General features: G+C 45.1%; 1 protein-coding gene across 8 annotated transcripts in view; it reads right to left on the bottom strand.

The window, feature by feature from the left end:
- The window catches only part of GABPB1 (GA binding protein transcription factor subunit beta 1), a 108,326-nt gene that overhangs the window by 54,950 nt on the left and 27,753 nt on the right, over window positions 1–25,623 (bottom strand). The window contains exon 1 of one of the 8 annotated variants that reach the window (XM_073618587.1): window positions 23,902–23,974. The exons of 5 other annotated variants lie outside the window; for them this stretch is intronic. In XM_073618587.1, the coding sequence (XP_073474688.1) occupies window positions 23,902–23,913 (12 nt within the window). In that variant the 5' untranslated portion in view covers window positions 23,914–23,974. Of the gene's footprint in view, window positions 1–22,713; window positions 22,986–23,080; window positions 23,119–23,901; window positions 23,975–25,623 lie in introns of those variants that run through there. 2 more of the 8 variants (XM_073618589.1, XM_073618588.1) reach the window with 2 other exon arrangements.

The following is a 25,623-nucleotide window of genomic DNA, read 5'->3' as shown; positions in this document are numbered from 1 at the left end:
TGGCAGTGGAAGAGAGAGGGATGGAGGTACATGCTGAAAATTATCCTATCAAATGTTTCACAGTACAATCACTGGTGCATTATGGGCCAAGTTTTCATTGTATATGGTTTGACCAAAGGGGTCCTGTCAATTAGGCTGTAAAAGGCCCCATTTTTTTTAATGTAAACCATGTTTCAATATAACATTTTACTATAGTACTATTTGAATCTGGTACTATGAATGCCAGGTGGTATATTAAATGAAACAATGGAAAAAAAAAAAAAAAAAAGCTACCTTTATCCAAACAGAGTATTCTTCACATAGTACTTGAACTTCTTTAAGAGTACAGGTGATAATTGAACATACATACGTCCTACATAAACATGCATGTTCAGATCTTACAAGCATATACACATGCATGAATTGCAGTAACTTTACAAATGTTTTCTCTAAAGGAGGAACCAGCCGACATTCGGACCACATGTACAGCTGTACCCTCCAAAAGATGCCAGTCTAAGGACCAGCTTTTGTAGAAGGGACATTCTGGAAAACCAGCACCTGATCAGCGCTCACAGTCCCCCTGTCAGGACACACAAACACAGTGCGAGAGATCACTGCACTAGTATTGCTTAGTTAGTACAGCGATCTCAGTTTTTTTGGCCCAGCCCACTGGGTTGAACGAAAAAGAAAACATTAATGTGTGTACCAGGCTTAAGGGTTCATGTTCAGGGATGTATGCTTTTAGATGCAGTACAGACAACACTTTTACATAGGATCTTGCTGCCAGCAAGCTTCTACACAATCTTTTTCATACTGCATATAAAAGCTTATGGACATACAGACAATAGGAGTCCTTATGAGCAGGGGCGGACTGACCACTAGGGGGCCCCATCAGGGTTGCCAGCCTCAGTAAAACCAGGGACAGTATGTAAAAATCTGTGTTTTTTTTACATCTGCCTCTGAAATGTCCCTTACCATCATCCTTTTGGTCTAAAAATCCCAAGATTATAGATGCCCCACCTCTCCAGTACCTTCCCAGCCAATAGAAACATGTCTGTGTATACTGTGTGTGTACGTGTACGTGTACGTGTGTGTGTGTGTACGTGTGTGTGTGTGTACGTGTGTGTGTCCCCATAATCTCCTACTGCCCGGGGGCCCCATGAGTTGTCAGTCCACCCCTGCTTATGAGCTGATGGTACATACAGTTTTTATACAGCACTGACAACGACTGCATGGCCCAAACAAAACTATTTTAATAGTATTCCTGGTGAAAAGTTGGCCATACATGGTGGAGCAAGGACTGGGTGAATTTCTATCCATATATGGGCAGGCTGGTTGTACAGAAGTCGATCTACCCAACCAGTACCACCAGCTATAGCTGGCAGCAATGATCAGTGTATTCTGACAGCGGGGAAATCTCCCTATTGTCAGAATATAATACCTCAGCAGGAACGATTCCTCACATTCAAAGTGCCTCAAGGTAGAGGGGAGAGAGAAGAGCTGACACACCTCCGCTCTCCTCCCCGCCTTGTTGCTGACCCTGGAAGCAACGTGTTTGACGTCATGTCCGGGTCAGCTTCTCGGTATTGTTTTCAATAAAGTATAATATTCTTCTTTACCCCCGGTGTGTCTCTATAGAAGGCTACTGTGAGGATCTGCTATCCTCAACTTTTTTTCTATATGCCTTTCCTTCAAAGAGACCACACCTGATGTAATCAGGTGTAGAAATTAAGGAGTGGGGATAGTTCCATGTATTTGCCTATCCTCCATTTCAATAAATGGCTATTGCAGTGGTGATTTTTATTCCTTTGTTTATTATACTCTCAGTATCCCCAAGCCAGCGTGGCCAGAAAAGAATGTATTGCAATGTGATGTGCATTGCATTACTTTACATTTAGAGCTTGCATGTCTCATTAAAGAGGACTGGTCACCAATAGATCATCACATAGGGAACCTTGCTCCCATGTGGTGAGAAAAAAAGAAAAAACATTTTTTTTTAATAGTAAACAAATTAAAGTTACACCCAAGCACAATATCCCCCACCCAATTTATAAATTTTTTTAATGAGGACCCCCACCTCCACAAATACTAACGTACGAACATAAAACGCACACGTCAGGCGCCTACACATGAAAACGACACTTGCGATACACGTTACATATCGCTGCGCATGCCGGACTGAGAGCAATAGTTCTAGCACCAGACCTCTGCCGTAACACTATACTGATGACCTATAGAGGGGCTTTTCAAGTTTCACCTATGGAAAATATAGGGTACTGAAGTTTGTCGCCATTTCATGGCAGCATGCAAATTTAAAGGGGTTGTAAACCCTTGTGTTATTTCACCTTAATGCATCCTATGCAATAAGGTGAAAAAACACCTGGCAGTCACCGGCCCCCCAGTTTTACTTACCTGAGCCCCTTCATCTGTTCGGGGGGGACGCGCTGTCCCTCTCTCCACAGGGTCCTGGCTCTTGATTGGATTGATAGCAGCGCAGCCATTGGCTCCCGCTGCTGTCAATCAAATCCAATGACGCGGCCGCTGGGGGGCGGGGCTGAGTCCATCATTCATGTCTGTGGACGCAAATGCTGGAATCGGGAGCGCGCACACAAGGTAACCCCCTTGGGAGAGCGCTTCTCCGAAGGTGTTATCTGATGCGGGGAAGAGCCACAAGAGCCACCGGGGGGCCCCAGAAGAGGATGTTCGGGCCACTCTGTGCATAACGAGCTGCACCGTGGAGGCAAGTATGACATGTTTTTTTTTTTTATATAACAAAGGATCCTATGCAATCAATTTAAGGTTTGACATGTTGGGTATCTATTTACTCGGTGCAACCTCATCTTTTACATTTTACCAAAAATATGATTGTGTGCCCTAAAATGTGCTGTTTTTCAACCTTTGTGGTAAGATTGTGAGACATAAAAAATTGTAACTACCACTATTTTATTCTCTAGGGCAGGCATTCTTAAATGGCGGACCATGGCCCAAGTCCAGCACGCATCACTGTCCCATCCAGCACGCCGCAGTCCCGCCATTTAGGAGCCGGTTTTTCACCTCAGCCACCGTCATAGCTGTGAGTATCACAGCAGAGAGGAGAGGCAGGCTAGATCACCAGGAGGCACTGCTGCTTAGGATGGAGGGAGGGTGCAGGAGGTGTCAAAGTTAACCAGTCGGTGATTGGTTGTTAGGATGCAGGGCGGTCCCAGCAACCAGTCACCTGGTGGTTAACTTGAAAAGTTAACTCCAACATCTGCTGATTCCGCCCTCCATCCAGAGCTGTCTTTACTCTGGCTCTCTGCTCCACACCTGAAGTAGGAGAGTGATGGGGCAGGAGCGGTAATGTAAATTGAGGGAACAGAGCTGGGAGGGTGGTAATGTCAATAGGGGGGGCAAAGCTGCAATGTAAATTGGGGCTACAGAGCTGGGGGGACAGTAATGTGAATGGGGGGGGGAAGCTGCAATGTAAATTGGGGGGCCAGAGCTAGGGGAGTGGTAATGTGGATAGGGTGGGGCAGAGGAGTAGGGGCTGCAATGTAAATTGGGGGGGGGGGCAGAGCTGCAGGGGCTACAATGTAAATTGGCGGGAAAGAGCTAGGGGGCAGTAATGTGAATAGGGGGGACAGGGGGCAGCAATGTAAATTGGGGGGACAGAGCTATTGGGGCGCGGTAATGGGGGGCAGGGTTAGCGTTCTGGGGTGAGCCATATACAGGGTGCAGCAGACGTGGTCAGTAGGACAGACAACGTGGTCAGTATAATGGAAGGGGTGGCAGTGGAGGGCAGTATGATGTGGGGGGCAGTGGAGGGCAGTATAATGGGAGGGGGTGCAGTATAATGTAAATGGGAGAGGTGGCAGTGGAGGGCAGTATAATGGGAGGGGGGGTAGTGGAGGGCAGTATGGGGGGGACTGTACAGCATGATTGATGGGGGGGGGGGGAAGTGTATGGGAGGGAGCAGAGTGATCATGAGCGTCCTCAGGGCACTGGAGGGAGCATTTCTCCTACCTTTCTTCCAGAGGCAGGAACAGCCTTCAGGGAAGCCCTGGAGTTGGGGGTGGAGCTTAGGCATGAGCAGGAGGAGGAGGAGGAATCCTCCTCCGGCTCGCTCAAAATACTGGGGCTCCGCTCTCCTCCTCGTCGTGATGTCACTGGTTGCTAGACGCCAGGCAGGCCGTGTCTAGCAACCAGTTGTTTGGGCAGTGATCCAGGCAGCGTCTGGGGGTGGAATATAAAGCGGGTCTCAGCCAGAAGTACAGTGGGCAGTGAGGGACAGCAGTGATGCAGTGGCATTTTTTAGGGGGCATCAGATCGGCCAAAGGGGAAATTCCGAGACATTGCATTGTCCCGGAATGTAGGTGCCCGGGACGCGACAGACCTCCCACGGTGGGACTTTCACAGGCCATCCGGGACGGTTGGGAGGTATGCAGTGAGGGGACAGTAATGTGAATGGGGAGGGGGGGGGGGCAGAATTGCAATATGAATAAGGAGACAGAGCACACTGCTGTGGGAAGGGGATGCTGTAAAGGAGGGCAGAGGATACCGACAAAAGGAGGGAATTGTGATATAAGAAAAGGGGGGCTGGGATGTGAAGGACCTGAGGTGTTGCACAAACTTGCAATTTGGACCTCTGCTTGCAGAATATTTTTCTGATCAGACCTTCATGAATTTTAATTCAATAACCCTTGTTCTAGGGTTTCAGAGTTCAGAAAATAGATAATGTTTGGGGGGTTTTATGTAATCTTCAGACCTATAATGATTTAAAGGAGGAACTGCAGTCTGCTCACATAATTTGTAATAAAAACATCTTTGCCATTCTGAAGCTTCCCTCCAACCACTTTGCATACATACTGTGATTCTGTACTTGCCAAATATGCTGCAGAAATCTCCCTCTACCAAGTTTGGCTGCAGCCATTTTAACTGTGGGCAGCTGAAGCTGCTGTCTGTTCCCTTCCTGGATACACACACACCTCCAGCTCTGCAGCTCTCATTGGCCCTCTTATGACTCATCCCCCCTCCCTGGCAAACTCTCTCTCTGTGAGAGAGCTGTGCATGAGAGAGCTGTGCATGATGTCATTAGCCTAGGCCAGTGTTTCTCAACTCCAGTCCTCAGGGCGCCTAAACAGGACATGTTTTCAGGATTTCCATTATTTTGCACAGGTGATTTGATCAGCTTCACTGCCTTAGTAATTACTACAGCTGTTTCATCTGAGGGAAATCCTGAAAACATGACCTGTTGGGGCGCCTTGAGGACTGGAGTTGAGAAACACTGGCCTAGGCTAATGACCAGACAAGTTGTTTGGGCTGTATAAGGCATTTACTGGCGAAAAAAAAAATGTTTTACTATCCAAAGTGAAAAACATGGGCAGAGGCTATAATAGATGGAAAGTTGAAAAAATGATTTAAAGCATGTGTGCAAAAAAAAAAAAAAAAAAAACCAACGGCTCCGACAGCGAAAGGGTTAAACCCCAATAGTATAGCTCTTAAACACAAGCTGTCCTGTAATTTGCCTGACCCTCTTCTCTTCTTGGCCAATACCCCATTCAATGTGAACTCATTCACAAAATAGAGGGGATAGGAGGGGTGACCAGGTTGGCTCATGTATAGGTGAGCTGCAAGTCTGCTGTCAGAGCACCGAAGCATAGCAAAAGTGAAACTGTGTTCAACGGAAGTGTAAATTGTAAATAACAGCTACTCAGGAGACGGCACACACCTCCACTAATTTAACAATTTGTAAACAGATTTTTTTAAACGTTTTTAGTAACATACCAAGGAGGAGGGGGCGTGTAATTGTAGACAAGGTACTGCCATGTACCTCTTTGTACAGAAGCATCCTTGAACTGATTGGCTTATGTATATTCTGTGCCTGTGCTACCAAGTCCTATTCCCCACTGGACAATCGTCACAAAGTAACCCTACAGGACTCCCCCCCCCCCCTCCCCCCCCAAAATGGTCTCCATTCTGTATCTGAGGAACTAAACGTTCCCGCAACATCTCTTCCCTTTGAACAGCTATTGGCATCTCCTTCCTATAAAGAAACATGAATCTACACAACTGGCAACTTCCCAGTCTCTGTAGATGGATAGTGGTGAATTTACTAGATGTAATTGGGTGTCATATTTTGTCCCTGATATTACCTGAGGGCTGCACATTTTAGTCAGTATATGTGACAGAGGACTTTCGGAAACTGCAAATTTACAAGAGATGGGAAAAAACTGCAGACATGCTATAGGCATGGTTGAAGAATTGGAACAAACTGCAGGAGACTGATTGTGATCCCTACAGCCATAGCTATTACTCCCCAAATAACTACTAAAAGTACAAAAAAAGAAATTGTGAAAAAACAAAATCAGATCAATTCCAGGAATTCAGCTCCTTTGTAAAAAAAAAAAAAAAAAAAAAAGCTAATGAGTTAAAACAGAAGTGTGAGATTAACAAAAAAAATACTCTTATACTCACCTAGATGGATGCAGCATCAATCTGATGCTGCATCTGTACCCCGCCGGCTCTGCACTGAGAACTGAGAGATCAATCACCGCTGATCACTCAGTTCTCCCCTCTGCTCTGAGCAGAGATCTGTGAACGTCAGTCACTGGCTCTGCCCCTCCAGTGCTCACTGGAGCACAGAACTGTGGAGGGGAGGGAGTGGCTCGCTCAGTCTCCCAGCACCCCTGCCAGTCCAAGCATCTGGGTGGATGCCGACTGTAAAGTCAGCATCTTTCCTGAACCTGGACCGGCTGAGTGAAGTTAGCTGACAGTTACCTTTAGCCTGCTGACATCTGAAAATGGGTCACAGGTCAGAACGAACTGCACTCCTGTAATCCATAGAAGTATAGCCCAAAATAGCTTAGCCAGTCCTGGAAGACAGCTATCGCTGTAGTTTTGGGAGAGCGACACTGATCTTTCTGAACTATGCATCTTGAACAGGAGAGTCACTGCAGCTGCTATGTCTGCTCCTCACCTTCTCTGCCAATTCACAGAAGCAATTGTATTATGTGAACACATTCACAAAATACAAAGGCTTCTCTAAATGAGCAGCAAATAGCAGGTGACACTGGCCCCTATGAGGTCAAGGGGGGGCGGTCTGACTGACATCATGGTCGGGGGTACCCAGTGACGGGGGAAGTGGAGTGGTCATGCAGGAAGTGACAAGACCATTGGTGTTCTGTTGGGGAGAGGGCTTTCGTGTGGGTCAATGTTCATCGTGATTGACTATGGATTTATTTTGGAGGACAGGTTTATTTTCTTTATTTTTTTTTTAATAAAAACAACTTATCAAAACCTTTTTTGTGTGTTTTTATTTACCTTTGACATTACCCCATACTCATTTAAATGAAGGGGGGGGGGCAGGGTTCAGATAAGGTATACCCCGGCGCCCCCACAGCCACCGAGCCAGGGTTGTGGGGAGAAGCCCCTTGTCCTCATCAACAGTTTCTATTTTTTCATGAATAGGACATGGAAACAAGACTAAAGGGACTCAACTATACACAAACATAGGAACCGGGCTGCAGAGAAATGGCAGCAGGTGCTTTGGACTGAGAAATGAAAAGGTAAAATGTTCGGCTGAAGCAAAAGGCAGTTTGTTAGCAAAGAGCTGGAGAGCAGTGCAATAGTGAAGCATGGTGAGGGTTCCTTGCAAGTTTGGGGCTGCATTTCTGCAAATGGAGATGGAGATTTAGTCAGGATCAATGGTGTCCTCACTGCTGAGAAATACAGGCACAAACTTATCCATCATGCCATACCATCAGGGAGGAGGTGTGCGATTGGCCCGAAATTTATTCTGCAGCAGGACAGCAGAATATCAAATGGCACTTCTGTCATCTGTCTGAAAATTGAAGTTAGTTAAAGTTAGTTCTGCAAGCCTGTGACCCATTTTCAACAGACAGTCGACTTAAGCCTGCTGTCAGCTGAGGTCTCAGACACGGTCCAGGCTCTAAAAAGATTCTGATCATTTGGTCAGGATCCGCCCAGAAACCTGGACCGGCAGCTGGATCAGGCTCTCAGCGAGCCACTGAGAGCCTGAGACAGCCGCTCCCGCCACATTCACATGCCAAACACTGCAGTGAGCACTAGAGGGGCAGAGCCATGATGGACAGTCACCAGCTTTCTGCAAACTTAGGACTGAAAGCTGAGCAATCAGCGGTGTTTAATCGCTCAGTTCTTAGTCTTAGAGGCAGCGAGGGACACCTGCAGCTGGGATAGGTTCCGCAGCCATCAAGGTGAGTATGTTTTTTGTTTTGTTTTTTGAGATTCCCATACTTCTCTTTTAAAATCACACCAAGATGTGTTGCATGGATTTGAAATGGGCAGTTCCCGTGAGGAAAATCACAAATATCTTGCAAATGAAGAAATTTTGCATAGAGCGACCAAAAACTTCAAAAGACTGATGTGAAGTTATACAAAATGCCTAAAGTGTCATTTCTGCTACAAACGAAAATTGTATTTCATGTATTGCCATTATCTGTATGAACTGCTTGAATGAAGAACTAACATTTGTCTGTTAAAAATGCTAAAAGCCAACAATTTCTATGGAGTTTCCTTGGTCACATGGCTGTAAAAACCATGCCCCACTTTTACTCAATCCAGACATGACCTTGTGTGTGATTTAAACAATTATTACTTTTCCAATCAAGCCCAGCTTTGTGGGGCACAAGGTGCCTGCACATACCTGTAACTTTCAGTATCTTCTGTTTCACCAGAATGATATAGTCGTTTCTCGTAGTGCCTAAGTTTGCCTGCCCGTCCTGACATGAATACATTTTTATTGGCCAGTGAGGCAGATCATCATAGTGCGATGGGTCAAAAGAAATGTGTTGTTTTCAGGTAAAGGGTATACAGAGAGCTGGGAAGCCTCAGAGCGCCTGCATTTCATACCTCTCATCAGTTTTGAGGATATTAGGGAGTGAATACTTAAGCAATCAAGACTTTTCTGCTTATTTGTAAATACATTTAGAAAAAAAGGTCAAATTTGTTTGCGTAGACCATTTTGGGTACATAAAAGTACTTTAATTTAATTTCTGAAAACACTACAAAGTGTAGATAAGTGCAACTGAGAATGTATGCAAAGTACTGCATATCACCGCGAGAATTTCCTCTAGGAAATCCTGTTGTACAAGAGCCCAATACATACTGCTCCAATTTTACAAGGAGCTGTAGAATCATCATGCCGCAATCACTTCCAACATATCCTGGTCAGAAAATCAATGTCCTCTTATGTATATTGCTCTATTCATGGCATTCAAATCACAGGCACACTTTTGTTTAACAGACTCTTTGGGGGAAAGAAACAGATTTAATGGGGAATATGACAGGCCATCCATCCAGGGGACACTACTACATTGTCTTTAAACATGCATTTCCTACATGAAAAAAAACACCAATTAACCACACAGCATGCGCGCGGGGGCCCTCGGCAGCAGGCACGGGGCCCTGAAGGTCCAGCATGGTATGCCGGACCCTCAGAGCGCATGCGCTGGTGACGTCACTGGCTGTATCCAGTGTGAATATATCATAAACACACCAAGTTTAGGAGATATTCACTGTACCTACAGGTAAGCCTTATCTGTAGGTACATGTTAAAAAATAAATAAATCACTTTACTACCACTTGCATGCCCCCCCCCAATCCCAATGGGGAATTTGTATTGACTGCATCACAACTGCAGGCTTTGGCTCATGGTTAAAGCTCAGTCTCATTGACCTTAATATGGGCGAGTTCAACCAGCAATGCTACATGTCAAACTCTTACCAGAGTATTTCTGGCTTATTTTAAAAAACAAATTAATACAAGTACACTTATATTATAGCCCTTTATTAGGGTCAACCCCACCCATTCATTTTCACTTAAGACCCAATCACACCATTACAGCCTGGTGCATTGCATCTGTCATGAATTAACATGTGTTGTGTTGAGGTAACCCATTCAGTTGAATGGGCTGCCTTTAAAACACCATACTGCACAAAAAGGTGTATGCAACATTTTTAGCAAGCAATGCAGAGCACAATGTACATGCGTTAGGATGCCATTCAGAATGAATGGCAGTGCACAAACCGCACATAACATGCATTACCTCAATGCAGTCATGTGCAATCCACCCTACTGCACACCCATATTTTATATATAATATATATATATATATATATATATATATATATATATATATATATAATCCCTAATTACCCCAACTACAAATGGGCCATAGTAACCCTATGGGTGCCGTCATTGCTCCAGGCTTTACCAGCCATTGTAAAGTGCTCTCTCTATTCCCCTGCAGCTGCCAAGGGGAAGGGTCATGTGAGCAGACTGCAGGGGCCTCAAAATAGATAGGTATACAGATCTTTTCTTACACAGGTCAGTCAAAATAGGGGAGGAGGGGTATTTTGAAGAGTAGTTGGGGTTTGACTGGAATTCGACTTTAATATTAGCAGACATTGATAAGCATCTCATTCACATATACTAAAGTTGCACCAATGCCGATACTAAGCATTTGCACAAGTATAGATCCTCGCACAAATGCTCCGATACCCGATACTTTCAGGCTTGGTTCTTTCAGCTGTCAGCGGGATTCCCTGTCTGACAACTGAAATGTAAGAAAAATAAATAAATAATAATCCAGCAATTACCGTTTACTAAGGAGCGGGGCTGCCATGTCCTTAACAACCGATAGTTTATTCAGCTGTCAGTTGGGTTCCACTGTTGATGGCTGTCAAGTGTAAAAGGAAGTCCCAGTAATTGGGAGTGGTCAAAAAAAAAAAAAAAGCAGCCTGGCAATGTTTATCAACAACATTGCTCAGTGGCTGAAACAGAAAGATAAAAAGAAACATTGTTTTCTTTTTGTTTATTCATCTATGTACAGAGCAAAGGGATGAATTTCGATCAGCAGATGAAGTCAGTTTAACCCCTTCCCAACCAGCCGCCGTTGTACGGCGGCAGGTTGCCCCCCCCCCCCTAGCAACAACAATAACTTACATCGCTTCGCCTTTGGCCACTAGAGGGGGCGCGCGCCCACGGCTCACCGCCGATGCGAGTGCCTGGCGGGCACCCGCGTTCGCTCGTGACAGAGCGAGAACCAGGATCTGTGTGTGTAAACACACAAATCCCGGTTCTCTCAGGGGAGAGGAGACAGAGCATGTGTTCATACTATGTATGAACACCGATCTATGTCTCCTAGTCAGTCCCATCCCCCCTCCAGTTAGAACACACACACTAGGGAACACAATTAACCCCTTGATTGCCCCCTAGTAGGGGTACAACGGATCGTCACCGATCCGTGATCCGAACGGGCCAGGCTGTTCGGATCGGCACACCCGCGATCCGCGGAGCGCTCCGCGGCCTGGGGTTTTAGGAAAGGCCGCGGCTTCGGCCTAGCTCCGGAGCCGCGGCCATCTTGGTACACCCGGCGGTGCTCAGCTGCGTGCTGACGTCATCACCCCGCCCTCAACTCGTGGGTCCGGCGGCTGGCTTGGCGGCGCCGGCTTCTCTTAACACTGTCAGACTAACAGCACTGTAATGTATACAGTGCGGGGGGACATGTGGCTGTATTACAGTGGAGGGGGGGGGGGGGGGGGTGTCGCGTGGCTGTATTACAGTGGAGGGGGGGGGGCGCGTGGCTGTATTACAATGGGGGGGACATGTGGATGTATTACAGTGGGGGGGGGGGGGGACATGTGGATGTATTACAGTGGGGGGGGGGGGACATGTGGATGTATTACAGTGGGGGGGGGGGACATGTGGATGTATTACAGTGGGGGGGGGGGACATGTGGATGTATTACAGTGGGGGGGGGGGGACATGTGGATGTATTACAGTGGGGGGGGGGGGGACATGTGGATGTATTACAGTGGGGGGGGGGGGGGGGACATGTGGATGTATTACAGTGGGGGGGGGGGGGACGTGTGGATGTATTACAGTGGGGGGGACGTGTGGATGTATTACAGTGGGGGGAGGACGTGTGGATGTATTACAGTGGGGGGAGGACGTGTGGATGTATTACAGTGGGGGGGGGGACATGTGGATGTATTACAGTGGGGGGGGGGGACATGTGGATGTATTACAGTGGGGGGGGGGACATGTGGATGTATTACAGTGGGGGGGGGGGGACATGTGGATGTATTACAGTGGGGGGGGGGGACATGTGGATGTATTACAGTGGGGGGGACATGTGGATGTATTACAGTGGGGGGGACATGTGGATGTATTACAGTGGGGGGGGACATGTGGATGTATTACAGTGGGGGGGGGGGGGGAACGTGTGGATGTATTACAGTGGGGGGGGGACATGTGGATGTATTACAGTGGGGGGGGGGGACATGTGGATGTATTACAGTGGGGGGGGGACATGTGGATGTATTACAGTGGGGGGGGGGACATGTGGATGTATTACAGTGGGGGGGGGGGACATGTGGATGTATTACAGTGGGGGGGGGGGACATGTGGATGTATTACAGTGGGGGGGGGGGGACATGTGGATGTATTACAGTGGGGGGGGGGGACGACATGTGGATGTATTACAGTGGGGGAGATGTGGATATATTACAGTGGGGGTGATGTGGAGATATTTTTTTTTTGTTGATCCGAAAATGATCCGATCCGTGACTCTGATCCGAGGAACGATCCGAACAGTGAGTTTTTTGATCCGTTGCACCCCTACCCCCTAGTGTTAACCCCTTCCCTGCCAGTGACATTTACATCATAATCAGTGCATTTTTATAGCACTGATCGCTGCAGAATTGTCACTGGTCCCAAATATGTGTCAAAAAGTGTCCGATGTGTCTGCCGCAATATCGCAGTCCCGATAAAAAACAAAACGCTGATCACCGCCATTACTAGTAAAAAAAAATTAAAATGCCATAAATCTACCCCCTATTTTGTAGACGCTATTAATTTTGCGCAAACCAATAAATCGTGGCAATGTACATACATCACCTAGAGCGGAATGTTTTATTTTCAACAAAAGTGGAGTTACTCTTTAAGGATTGGGATCCCTGGATTGCTCTCAAGTGAACATAAACAGGACTTTGCTTTCAGTCTGACTGTACCTGAAGACTCAATGATATTGTGACCTGGCTGAACCATGTGGGTGTGGGAGAGGCGCTCCCCCCCACCCCTTCTTTTGCTCCCAGGCAATTCTTTCCTGCTGCTCCTCCTGCACACTTTTCTCTCCATCAACTTCTCTCCATTTTTTCCCTCGAATTTGATTCCCTTACGAATATTTGCAGACTTCCTTCACCCCCCCCCCCCCCCCCCCCCATCCCCCATTTGGCTGGCCATACATTATACAATTTTCTTTTAAAATCTTTTAGGTTTTACCTCCTAATATATGTTTATAGTAAATCGAAAAACTTTCAACTCGTATGCAATCAGGCGGGCTCCTGCACTACACAGTTGAAGGTAAATCTAAAGAAAATGTATAAGAAAATTGTATAATGTATGGCCAGCCTGTCTCTTTACCACATATTAACAGATTTCTGCCCGGCGTATAGCATATGACGTCCTCCTGGATGGCGCCCCATGCACAGAAACGTGATCTGTCACCAGTTGCGTCCACTGGACACAGCTGATGACTGATCACTGTACCTGCCCGCTGCCAGTACCATGTGAACACTGTAACCAATCACAGCAGGTCACATGACAGTTTTATACAATGGGTGACTTCCTTTCAAGCCATCCATTGTATACAATTGTGTTGCTAACTCTGATTGATAAGTGAAATCACATGGTACAGACTGGGCCAATCACAACCCACCTGTACCGATGTGATTAGCTCTGACCAATCACAACAAAAGACTGAATGAATCAATTTCATTCAGTAAAATTCTTGCATATAGTAATGTAATGCACTGCTATACGCAAACATAATGCGTAAAAAAAAATATATATATATACTGATCACTTCCCAAGAGTAGTAAAATGTTACAATGGAAACATTATATTGCTCTGGTCAAAGCGTGTTAAAAAAAATAAATAAAATAGAATAGAATAAAAAGTGAAAAAAAAAAAGAAAAAAGTATTTATTTTTTCTCGTACTGTCACCAGTCAGTGTCCCTGATCACTGCCAGACCAGTTATATGGTAACAGTATGTTAAAAAATGTTTTTCTAAAAACCTATGCCAAAAAAAACAAACAAAAAAAAAAAAAAACACAACAACAACTTCAAAAAACTCACCATGCCTCTTCCTAAATACCTTGGTATGTCTACTTTCCAAAAAGGGGTAATTTTGGGGATATTTGTACTGTCCTGACATTTCTGGGCCTCAAGAAATCAGATAGTCAGTCATTACTTGAGGATTGATCAATTTTTTTATAATATGTATACATACACATATATATATATATATACATACATATACACATATACACATATATATATATATATATATATATATATATATATATATATATATATATATATATATATATATATATATATATATATATATATATATATATATATATATATATATATACATATACACACACATACATACATTCTTTAGCAGTGGAACTTAAGTATAAACATTGTAACAATAGTTCTATGTTCCTGGTCTCATCACAGGCCCCGTATCAAATTTCAACTTCTCGCCCTCCCAAAACATAGGGGTGGAGTGGGCCTCCCTGATCTGAAAGCCTACTACAGGGGGACACATCTCACTAGACTGGTGGATTGGCACTGCCACGAGGAGGTGAAACACTGGGTGGCCACGAAAATAGAAAACTCCAACGGCACAGCCAAGAGTTGGCCATGGATTACTCTATCTCTGCCCAGAACTCTTACAGATCCTTAGGCAGCACATTGTTGGTGGCTAGGGACGCCTTTAGACATTCCTCAGTGTCACCATTGCCCTCCCCTATGGTAGCAATTCTGGGCAATCCGGAATTTGAACCCAGCCTTCAGAACCCTCACTTCCAGCGACTGGCGGCGAGCGGCCATGTTCATTTCTGTGACTTCTTGGGTTCGAACGGCCAACTCTCTTCCTCTGCCAGGGTGTCTGCCGCAGATCACCCGTTGGATTTTTGGAGTGGTCGTCAGCTGCATACTTTTCTTCGCAGGTGTTCACGGGTCCCGGGCATCTCTCATCAGCTCGTGGAATTGGAAAACATTTGTCACAGGGGGGAGCCGGTCCGCCATAGTCTTTCGACAATGTACACCTTACTGATTTTTATCGGCGGAAGGTTTTGTCCCGTTATTCCTTTCCAGGTGGGAATCGGACCTGGATACCAATTTCTCCGACTCCCAGAAGATCCTGAATTTTGCCCAGAAGTCCTCCATAGCTACCAGAGTCCAAGAGACCCGTTACAAAATTCTGACTCGATGGTATAGAGTGCCCACCACCCTGCATCATTTCTACCCTCAAGTTCCTAATCTGTGTTGGCGATGTGGCAACGCAGAGGGAACGATGTTACACACTTTCTGGGACTGTCCCAGGCTCGGATCATTCCGGCGGGAGGTGACCGGCATGGTCAAACATCTGTCAAATGTTGATCTAGAGGGAAATCCCGCGGCTTGTCTGCTCCTCCTCTCGTGACCGATCAAGAAATACAAGGCCTCCCCTACAATTCAGTTACTGAATGCGGCAAAGGCATGCATCCCCCTCTGTTGGAGATCGGAGGCCCCGCCATCCAAAGCCCTATGGTTCTCTAAAGTAAACGAACTAAGATACACACCATAGTTTGTGGACTCTATAACTTTCCTACAGACTAAATCAATTTACACTGATTTGGGTTATTTCCACCAAAGAAATGTGGCAGAATACATTCTAGCCTATAATCATGAAGGACAATGATTTATTTGCAAAATGTTATAAAAGAAGCGATGATGAATTTTTTTGGTCTTTTTTTGTTTATTTAGCAAAAAAAAAAAAATTGATTAAATACCACCAAAAGAAAGCTCTATTTGTGTGAACAAAAAGATAAAAATTTAGTTTGGGTACAGTGTAGTATGACCGCGCAACTGTCATTCAAAATGCGACAGAGCTGAAAGTTGAAAATTGTCCTGGGCAGCAAGGGGGTGAAAATGCCCTGTATTAAAGTGGTTAAGGTGTTGGCCAATGGCAAAGAACATCCTTCATTGACTGTTGCACTGCAGTGTTCTCTTTGGTTCTTATCACCCTTGTGCATTCTTTGGTAACAATTTTCATCTATTCTTGTCGATATATTCAACTGAGACACTGCAGTCCCGATGGGATGTACCTTTCTAGCAACATTGTGCCCTTACTTGCTCTTTATTGTAAAAACAATAAAACTCTTTGTAAAACAAAGTATCACAGTGCAGCTGATCAATGCACCACAACTGATCATTTTCCACCCTGGCAGATCGACTGATAAAATCTGATCTAAACCAATCAGCGGGGAAATCACAGCTACTCTATTGTTTTGATCCAGTCCCACATGGATGGGAAGAAAGAAATCGAAATGTGTGTGGTCACCATATGAGCTTGTTCACATGAGCAGTGGTTGTGGGAAGTAGTTGAGCCGTGGTTTTGCAGCCCACCTAAAGGGCATGCAGCCACTTAGGGCTGTACACACGCCACTTTGTGGTAAAAATTAAACCACTACGTCACATTTGGCAGGCAGTACCACTGCTGAATGTGAGCCATGTAAGTGTATGGGGCTGTGCTGCAAGAGTTCATTTGTGCTTTTTTTTTTTAGGATTAAGGCTCGGTTCACACTAGTGCAGGATGTGCGGCCCGCGTTTGCTCGGGCACGGCAGCTGCTGCGCTACGTGAAATGTACCTTTTTAAAAACGCGGCCGCAGGGAAATCGCATGGACCAGTCTGCTGTCTTGGAGAGCAAGCCTATAAGCTATCCATAAGATGACTCTACAACCTCCTTTAGATATACCATCAAATATATAGTCCTGCTTGATTTTAAACATATTGAACAGATTGTGCAGGCTGTCCTCTCCTATTACATATTATTGATAAATCTAAGATTGATTTGTACAGACTGTATAAATGTATGGCCAGCCCTAAGAAGACTGTACAATCTGACTGCATAGTGTATGGCCACCATAAGGGCTCATGTACGCTACAGTTCCTGAACTCCACTTCATAAAGGCCTATGTGTCCATGCACATATAGGCTTAGAAGCTTCTGCGGTTAGGGGAGGTTCAACCTCCCTCGCCTCAATGCGGAAGAATTGCATTCTGGATAGGAACGTTTGACCACTGTCAACCTAGTCTGTGTGTACATGAGCCATAAGGCTTTTTATTAGAGCAGCAAATTTGCCACGTTCCTGAATCCATGTTCTGAATGGGTTGTGCTCTTTCGTGGTTCTGCCTGCTGATTGCGACAAGGAAGATCATTTTTGCCACCGCCACAAAGCAATGCACTGCATCATGCAAAAACACCCCCCCATCCTTTGCAGCCTAAAGCGGACCTTCAGTAATTTTTTCACCTTTCCATCTATTAAATTTTCTGCCCTTGTTGTTTTAACTTAGTAGTTAGGATAGCAAAAAAAATAAAATAAAAAATTCTGCCAGCAAATACCTTATACAGCCCACTTTCTGTTTCTTGTTTGGTAAAAAGCCTAGGCTTATGACATTATGCACAACTCGCTCTCTCTCTCCTGAGAGTTTGCCAGGAAGGGAGGGCCAATGAGAGCTGCAGAGCTGGAGGTGTGCCTCTGGGTAAATCCAGGAAGTGAACAGGCAGCAGCTTCAGCTGCCCACAGTTAAAGTGGCTGCAGCCAGACTCAGTGGAGGGAGATTTCTGCAGTATATATATTATAAAATATGCAAAGTTGTTGGACGGAAGCTTCAGAATGGCAAAGATGTTTTTATTACAAATTATGTGAGCAGACTGCAGTTCCTTTTTAAGGAGGAAATGGTAAAAATGTGGCTCAACCACGTGTTTTCATTGTTCCCCACAAGTGTAAAAGATCAACAAAGGATATTGTACAATCAGGCTGTATAGTTTATTGTCACCATAAAGCAGGTTGTATAGTGTATTGCCACCATAAGGCAACGTTTATATGAACAGCAAGTTTGCTGTGCCTCTAAAAAGTGACCTGCATTTGGACTGAGCTCGGCGCTGCGCTGCTTCCTGATTGGCACATGGGGGATCGTTTTTGCAGCTGACAGAAAGCATGACAGATGCAACATGTGCACCCCCCCCCCCCCCCACTGTCTTTGCAGATTACAGGGGCAATAAAAAAAAGTGAAGCTCAACCACATCTTTTTACCACCCCCCCACAAGCATACAAGGGCCGGTTCACACCATGCCCGCACATAAATCGCACAAACACACTGTGCGTTCCTGTGTGATTCACATGCAGTTCTCTGTGGTGCAATTTCAGCACATTCATTTTTATTAGGCTGCAATCTCACCGCATGCAGCACTGTAACCAGATCACAAAAGTACCATGCAACCTGGTGCAGGCAATGCACTGTTTACGCTATGCATTTGGGGTGTTTCTGTTGACACCCATCGCAAATGGAGTGCATTTTGCATGCGGTCTGAATCAGACAGCGCACTAATTTATGTGCGGGCGTGGTGTGAACCAACCTTAAAGGAGATTGTACAACCAGACTGTATAGTGCATGGCCACCGTAAGGCTATGTTTATATGTGCAGCAAGTTCACTGTGCCTCTGAAAAGTGACCTGTGTTTGGAATGGGTTGCGCTCAGCATACGTGACACTTCCTGCTGATTGGGGGAATAAACGCAGATGAACCATGTGATTTACTATCCTTGCAATGAGGAGATTGTACAATCACATTGTATTGACAATGACTAACATAAAAGAGATTGTATAATCACCATAAGGCTACATTTATTAATGCAGAAAGTTTGCTGCGCCACTGAAAAGTAATCTGTGTCCAGATTGGGTCACAATTTGCAGCTGCACCAACTGCTGATTGGCCCATCGCGAGCTCCGAGAGTCTGACCGCGACGATCTGACCCGCGATCGTCTCACAGAGAGGAAGAACGGGGAGATGCTGATGTAAACAAGCATCTCCCCGTTCTGCCTAGAGACACTAACACTGATAATAGCTCCTGGTAATCCGGAGTAAGGAGGAGCTCCGGCGTGTTCGCATGCTGCCTGTGCTGAGCCCGCCAGGAAGTCTGCACTGCACAGCGCTAATCACAGGCAGTGAGACATTTCCCGATCTCTGCAGCCGCACATCGGGAAAATGTCTCACTGCCTGTGATTAGTGCTGTGCAGTGCCAGGTTCCTGGCGGGCTCGGCGCGTGCAGCTTGCGAATCCTTAATCAGGAGCAGTGATCAGTTATGTGTCACACACAGCCCCTAACAATTAGAATCACTCCCCAGGACACAATTAACCCTTTCCTCGCCCCCTAATGGTTAACCCCTTCACTGCCATTGTCATTTTTACAGTAATCAGTGCAATTTAATCGCACTGATCGCTGTAAAAATGACAATGGTCCCAAAAATGTGTCAAAATTGTCCGATCTGTCCGCCATAATGTCGCAGTCACGATAAAAAAAAAAAAAAAAAAAAAAAAAAAAAAAAAAAAAAAATCGCAGATCGCCGCCATTACTAGTAAAAAAAAAAAAAAAAATAATAATAATAAAAATGCCATAAAACTATCCCCTATTTTGTAGACGCTATAACTTTTGCGTAAACCAATCAATAAACGCTTATTGCAATTTTTTGACCAAAAATATGTAGAAGAATATATATTGGCCTAAACTGAGGAATAAAAGGTTATATATTTTTTGGAGATATTTATTATAGCAAAAAGTAAAAAATATTGCTTTTTTCTTTTGTTTATAGCGCAAAAAATAAAAACTGCAGAGGTGATCAAATGCCAGCTTTGTTTGTGGCAAAAAAAAAAAAAATTTTGTTTGGGAGTCACGTCGCACGACTGCGCAATTGTCAGTTAAAGTGACGCAGTTCTGAATTGCAAAAAGTGCTCTGGTCTTTTGCCAGCCAAATGGTCCGGGGCTGAAGTGCCGGTTCACACTGACGCGAGTTCACAACGAATGTGATGCGTCAAAAACATTCTAAATTCGCATGTCATCCATAAAGTCATTGTTTTCAATGACCGTCGTTCACATACATGCATTGAGATTCCCCTACGAATGCGATACGATAAAAAAAAGGGTCTTGTGCGAGTTTACAGCGTTGCGAATTTAGCCTTCAATGACATCAATGTAAATCGTTCTGGAATCGCATTGTTGGTTCACATATGTGCGAATTCCACCACACTACTCTGCACAAAAAACAGGAAATACACAGGAAGTTAACACTTTTTTTTTTTTCATTATGATTCCATTAGCTAGAACATCAATCGCAGCTATGACCAACTCCTGAAATTCGCGTTAAAATTGGGGTAAATTTGCGGTAAAATCGCGGTAAAATCGCACCTCACACAGGACAAAAAAAATGGAACAAATTCACAGCGCAGCAGTGTGAACCGACACTAAGTGATTAATATATATGTGTGAAAATATTCAGTAACAAAGCAAACAAAAAAAAAAAAACCAAAAAAAAGTTTTATTTGTTTATAAAACTGATATGAATAAAAAAAAAAAAAAAAAAAAAAAAAAAAAAAAAAAAAAGCAGGAAAATAATTAAATGGAGGATAATGGGGAGTTATTAAGGCTGAATAGAGTAAATGAAGGGTTAATAAGGGGTTAAACAGAGGAACATTTCTTCATCCCCAATGACAGCTCCAAAAAACCGAGCCTGAAAGTATCGGTCTCAGGTCTCATTTGAATGAGTACCGATACTTGTGCAAATACTCGGTATCTGCGCAACGCTAATCACAGCCAATACATGAGAAAACCTCCATTCGCTGCTTTTGCAGCTTACCAGGGCAATAAAATTGCAGCTCAAATGTGTGTTTTATTACTCCTGCAAGTTAGCTCTAAGAAGACTGTACAATCAGATTGAATGGCCAGCATAAAGGAGACTGTATAGTGTATGACCACTGTACGGCTGGCTAGGTTTATATATATTCAGGAAAGCTTGCTGCAGTTCTGAAGAGCAATTGTGTTCAGAACGGCCTGCACTCGGCAGTGCCACTGTCTGTTGCCACACGGGGGGGCGGGGGAATCATTTTTGCAGCCACCAGAAAACATTTTGGCCGTGACATGTAAACACCCCGTCCAATGCATTCACAGCTAACAGGGGACAAAAATAAAAATCACAGCCCAACCACATACTTTTACTGCCCCTGCAAGAGTAAACAAGGTGTTAGCCTGGGTTAACGTGTGCGTGCGCATGCAATGGGTACAGCACAAGCTTCTATTAAAAATCCCCCACACCCCGCCATGCGGTCCACACATGTAGATGCTGATGTACTGGGGGGGGTCATGCCTTCATGTCACTGCTACAAAGAGATACATTTCTATGCAAGGTGGCTGCACATGTGGTTATGCACAGGTCTCCAACCAGCACATACATGTAATGTGCCAAAAGGAGATTGTACAATCAGATTGTATAATGTATGGTCACCATAAAGGAGATTGTACAATCAGACTGTATAATGTATAGCAGTGGTCCCCAAACTGCAGCCCTTTGCTACCTTTTACCTGGCCCTTGGGGGGGGGGGGGCTCTGTTTTATCCACTACAGGGATATGCAATTAGTGGACTTCCAGCTGTTGCAAAACTACAAGTCCCATCATGCCTCTTCCTCTGGGTGCCATGCTTGTGGCTGTCACAGTCTTGCTATGCCTCATGTGACTTGTAGTTCTGCAACAGCTGGAGGTCCTCTAATTGCATATCCCTGCACTAATAGCAACAATGAGGAATAATTCCCCCCCCCCCCCCCACCTCCACTAACCCCAATGATGGGACAATTCCTCCCACTGACACCAGAGATGAAGAATTGTCCCCTCCCCCGATGTTGGGATCTTTTCTCCCCCCTCTGACCACAATCCGGCCCTCCGAGAGTCTGAAGGACAGTAAACTGGCCCTTTGTTTATAAAGTCGGATTGTATGATCCCCTTTATGGTGACATCGGGGGGGGGGGGGGGGGGATTCTCCAAACTATATATACAAAGGGCCAGTTTACTGTCCTTCAGACTCTCGGAGGGCCGGATTGTGGTCAGAGGGGGGAGAAAAGATCCCAACATCGGGGGAGGGGACAATTCTTCGTCTTTGGTGTCAGTGGGAGGAATTGTGGGGGGGGGGGGGGGATTAGGTCTCATTGTTGGTATCAGTAGATAAAACAGAGCCCCCCAAGGACCAGGTAAAAGGAAGCAAAGGGCCACATCTGGCCCCCGGGCCGCAGTTTGGAGGTGAAGGAGATTGTAGAGTGAATGGCGATCATACAATCAGATTGTATGGTGGTGATCGGTGTGTGTCCTCCATGTATGATGGGGGGGGTCTGATCAGTTATAATGGAGTCCTATGGAGGACAGTGAAGACCCCCCCATTTCTACATTGTGGGGTACAATGGGCCCCTCCCCCATCCATACACCGGGGTACAATGCCCGGGAATACCCCCATGTGGTGCCCCTCCCCCCTGTACCCTCTGCCCGGTGGATTTCCCGCCTGGACGGCCTCCTCTCCCGCCCTCCGCCCTCCATAGCCGGGCCTCTTCCCCCGATTCCCCCCTCGCCTCGGCCGGGCCCCGGGTCCCCGGAAACCCGCAGACTTTAACGCAATAAACAGGAAATCGCTCGGATGATCCGGGTTCCGGGGGAAGTTGAATTATTTTTTACCACAGAAGAGATCAACTTCCACATCCGGTGAGGGCCCGACACCCAACACTGACCTGGAAAAGATTCGGTAACCTGGCAGAAATCACCGCACCTCCCCTCCGCTTACCGTGCCCCCGGAGTGCTGTGCCGCCCGTCCCCGCTCCTGACTCGCTCGGCTCTCCAGCTGACGGACTCCGCGCTCCGCCGACTCCGGTTTTACCTCAATGCCGTCTCATCGGCGCCGAAAATCCCCGAAGAAAAGTCCCCCCGCCGTGTGCGCGGATGTGTACAGCGCTGTGTGTGGAGGAGACGCATCACCGCCCGGCGCGCGGACCCATATACCGCATCACCCTCCGCACGAGGGGGGACTGCCGGCGCTTTATTCACTGATATGATATTCTATACACAAAAGGGGAGCTTTATATCAACTTTTATCACTGCCACAGGGGTTTATTTTTAAGTTTTGGCAATGCAAGAGGGCGGCGGAGGGATACCTGTTGTTGGTGATTGTGAGGAGATGGCTGTGGCGCATGCGCACAAAGACCCCTTCACACACACACAGGCGGAAGAGCTGAGATAGGGGGAGGGGAGGTCTGTGTGTGTGAGAGGATTGTCATGTCTGGGAGTCAGTTTGTGGTCTACCACAGAAAAAAAACACACAAAACTCCATACAGATATTAAAGCTCACCTTACTGGGAACATTAACCATTTGTCTACTGGTTTTCAGTTTTTCCCCACACATGTAAAAAATCTGCGTTTTTCCTCAGTTTAGGCCGATATGTATTCTTCTACATATTTTTGGTAAAAAATTGCAATAAGCAATTAAGCTTTGCGCAAAAGTTATAGCGTCTACAAAATAGGGGATAGATTTATGGCATTTTTATTATTAATTTTTTTTAATCAGTAATTGTGGCGATCTGCGATTTTTATCATGACTGCGACATTATGGCGGACACTTTTTTTGACACTATTTTGGGACCATTGTCATTTATACAGCAATCAGTGCTATAAAAATGCACTGATTACAGTGTAAATGACACTGGCAGTGAAGGGGTTAAGTGTGTCCTAGGGAGTGATTCTAACTGTGGGGGGATGGGCTTCCACTCACACGACAGCGATCACCGCTCCCGATGACAGGGAGCAGTGATCTCTGTCATGTCACAAGGCAGAACGGGAAAATGCTTTGTTTACATAGGCATCTCCCCGTTCTTTCGCTCCATGACACGATCGCGGGCACCCGGCAGATATTGAGTCCGCGGGACCCGTGGTCACGGAGCACGCGCGCCCACAATGCCGCATCTTAAAGGGGACGTACCTGTATGCCCATTTGCCCAGCCGTGCCATTGTGCCAATGTATATCGTCGTGCGCTGGTCGGCATGTGGTCAAACTCCCAGAATGTATAGTTTAGGAAAGCAGAGGTCCTGTGGAATAAAAAGATAGTGCTTGCAATTTTTTATGTTGCATGATATTTGTGTAACTGTTTATCAAACTTATATTTTCAGGGGAAAAAAATACAACAAAATGAGTTTGAGTGAACACAAATACGTTATAATACCCATTTGTTGGTAATATGTTAACCACTTGAAGACCAGGCTTTTTTTTTCTGGCACTTTTTGTTTAGCAGTAAAAATCAGTATTTTTTGCTAGAAAATGACGTATTATATAATTTTTAGCAGAGACCCTAGAGAATAAAATAGCAATCTTTGCAATTTTTTGTGTCACACGGTATTTGCACAGTAGTTTTGCAAATACAATTTTTTTTAGAAAATACATGTAAAAATCATAATTTGTTTGCTGGAAAATTACTCAGAACCCCAAACATTTATATATATATATATATATATATAATACATTTTTTTTTTTTTTTTTTTTTTTTTTTAGCAGAGACCCTAGGCAAAAAAAATGGTGGTCATTGCAACTTTTTATGTCACACGGTATTTGCACAGAGATTTTTCAAGCACCTTTTTTTTTTTTTTTTTTTTTTTTTTTTTTTTTTTTTTTTTGAAAAAAATTTTCATGAATAAAAAAAAAAAAAACACTAAAGTTATCCCAGTTTTTTTGTATAATGTGAAAGATGATGTTACGCTGAGTAAATAGATACCAAACATGTCACACTTTAAAATTGCGCACACTCGTGTAATGGCGACAAACTTTGGTACTTAAAAATGTCCATAGGTGACCCTTTAAACATTTTTACAGGTTACGTGTTTGTTTAGAATTACAGAGGAGGTCTTGTACTAGAATTATTGCTCTCACTCGAACGTTCGCGGCGATACCTCACATGTGTGGTTTGAACGCCGTTTACATATGTGGGCACAACGTGCCTATGCGTTCGCTTCTGCATGCGGGGACGGGGGCACTTTAAACTTTTATTTTATTGTTTATTTTTTTTTTACATTTTCTCTTTAATTTTTTTTTTTTTATCACTTTTATTCCTATTACAAAGAATGTAAACACCCCTTGTAATAGAAATAGGGCATGACAGGTCTTCTTTATGGACAGATGAGGGGTCTATAAGACCCCACATCATTCCTCTAGGCAGGAAAGGCTGAGATAAAAAAAAAAGTACACAGCATTTACAACTGCCAGGCCGGACGTGACATCATAACGTCACGCCCGGGCCCCTGAAGATCATAGAGACTGCTGGGGACCATGTGGTCACCGGTATTCTCTATGGTGAACTTCCGCCGCCGGTGGATTCCTTCTCCGGCTCACTGATCGCAGAGGCGAGCCAGTAGAAGAATGGGGGGGGGTGGGACGCCCCTCCCGCTGCCTGTAAGATTTATAATGCAGCTGAACTGCTGCTATGATTGTTCTTATGGTGCAGGGAATAGCTGGCTGAAAAAGATTATAGCTTATTGCAGGCATCATTCAGATATCCTCACTCAAAGTTCAGGACGCCATATGACGACCTTGGGCGGGAAGTGGTTAATGAATTAAAAATAAAACAATATTCCAATTTTTTCGTAAAATATGAAAGGTGTTGTTACGCCAAGTAAATAGATACCTAACATGTCACGCTTTAAAATTGCGCAC

The sequence above is a fragment of the Aquarana catesbeiana genome, linkage group LG03 (assembly GCF_042186555.1).
Source record: "Aquarana catesbeiana isolate 2022-GZ linkage group LG03, ASM4218655v1, whole genome shotgun sequence".
Taxonomy (NCBI): domain Eukaryota; kingdom Metazoa; phylum Chordata; class Amphibia; order Anura; family Ranidae; genus Aquarana; species Aquarana catesbeiana.
This window is presented reverse-complemented; position numbering and strand designations above follow the sequence as displayed.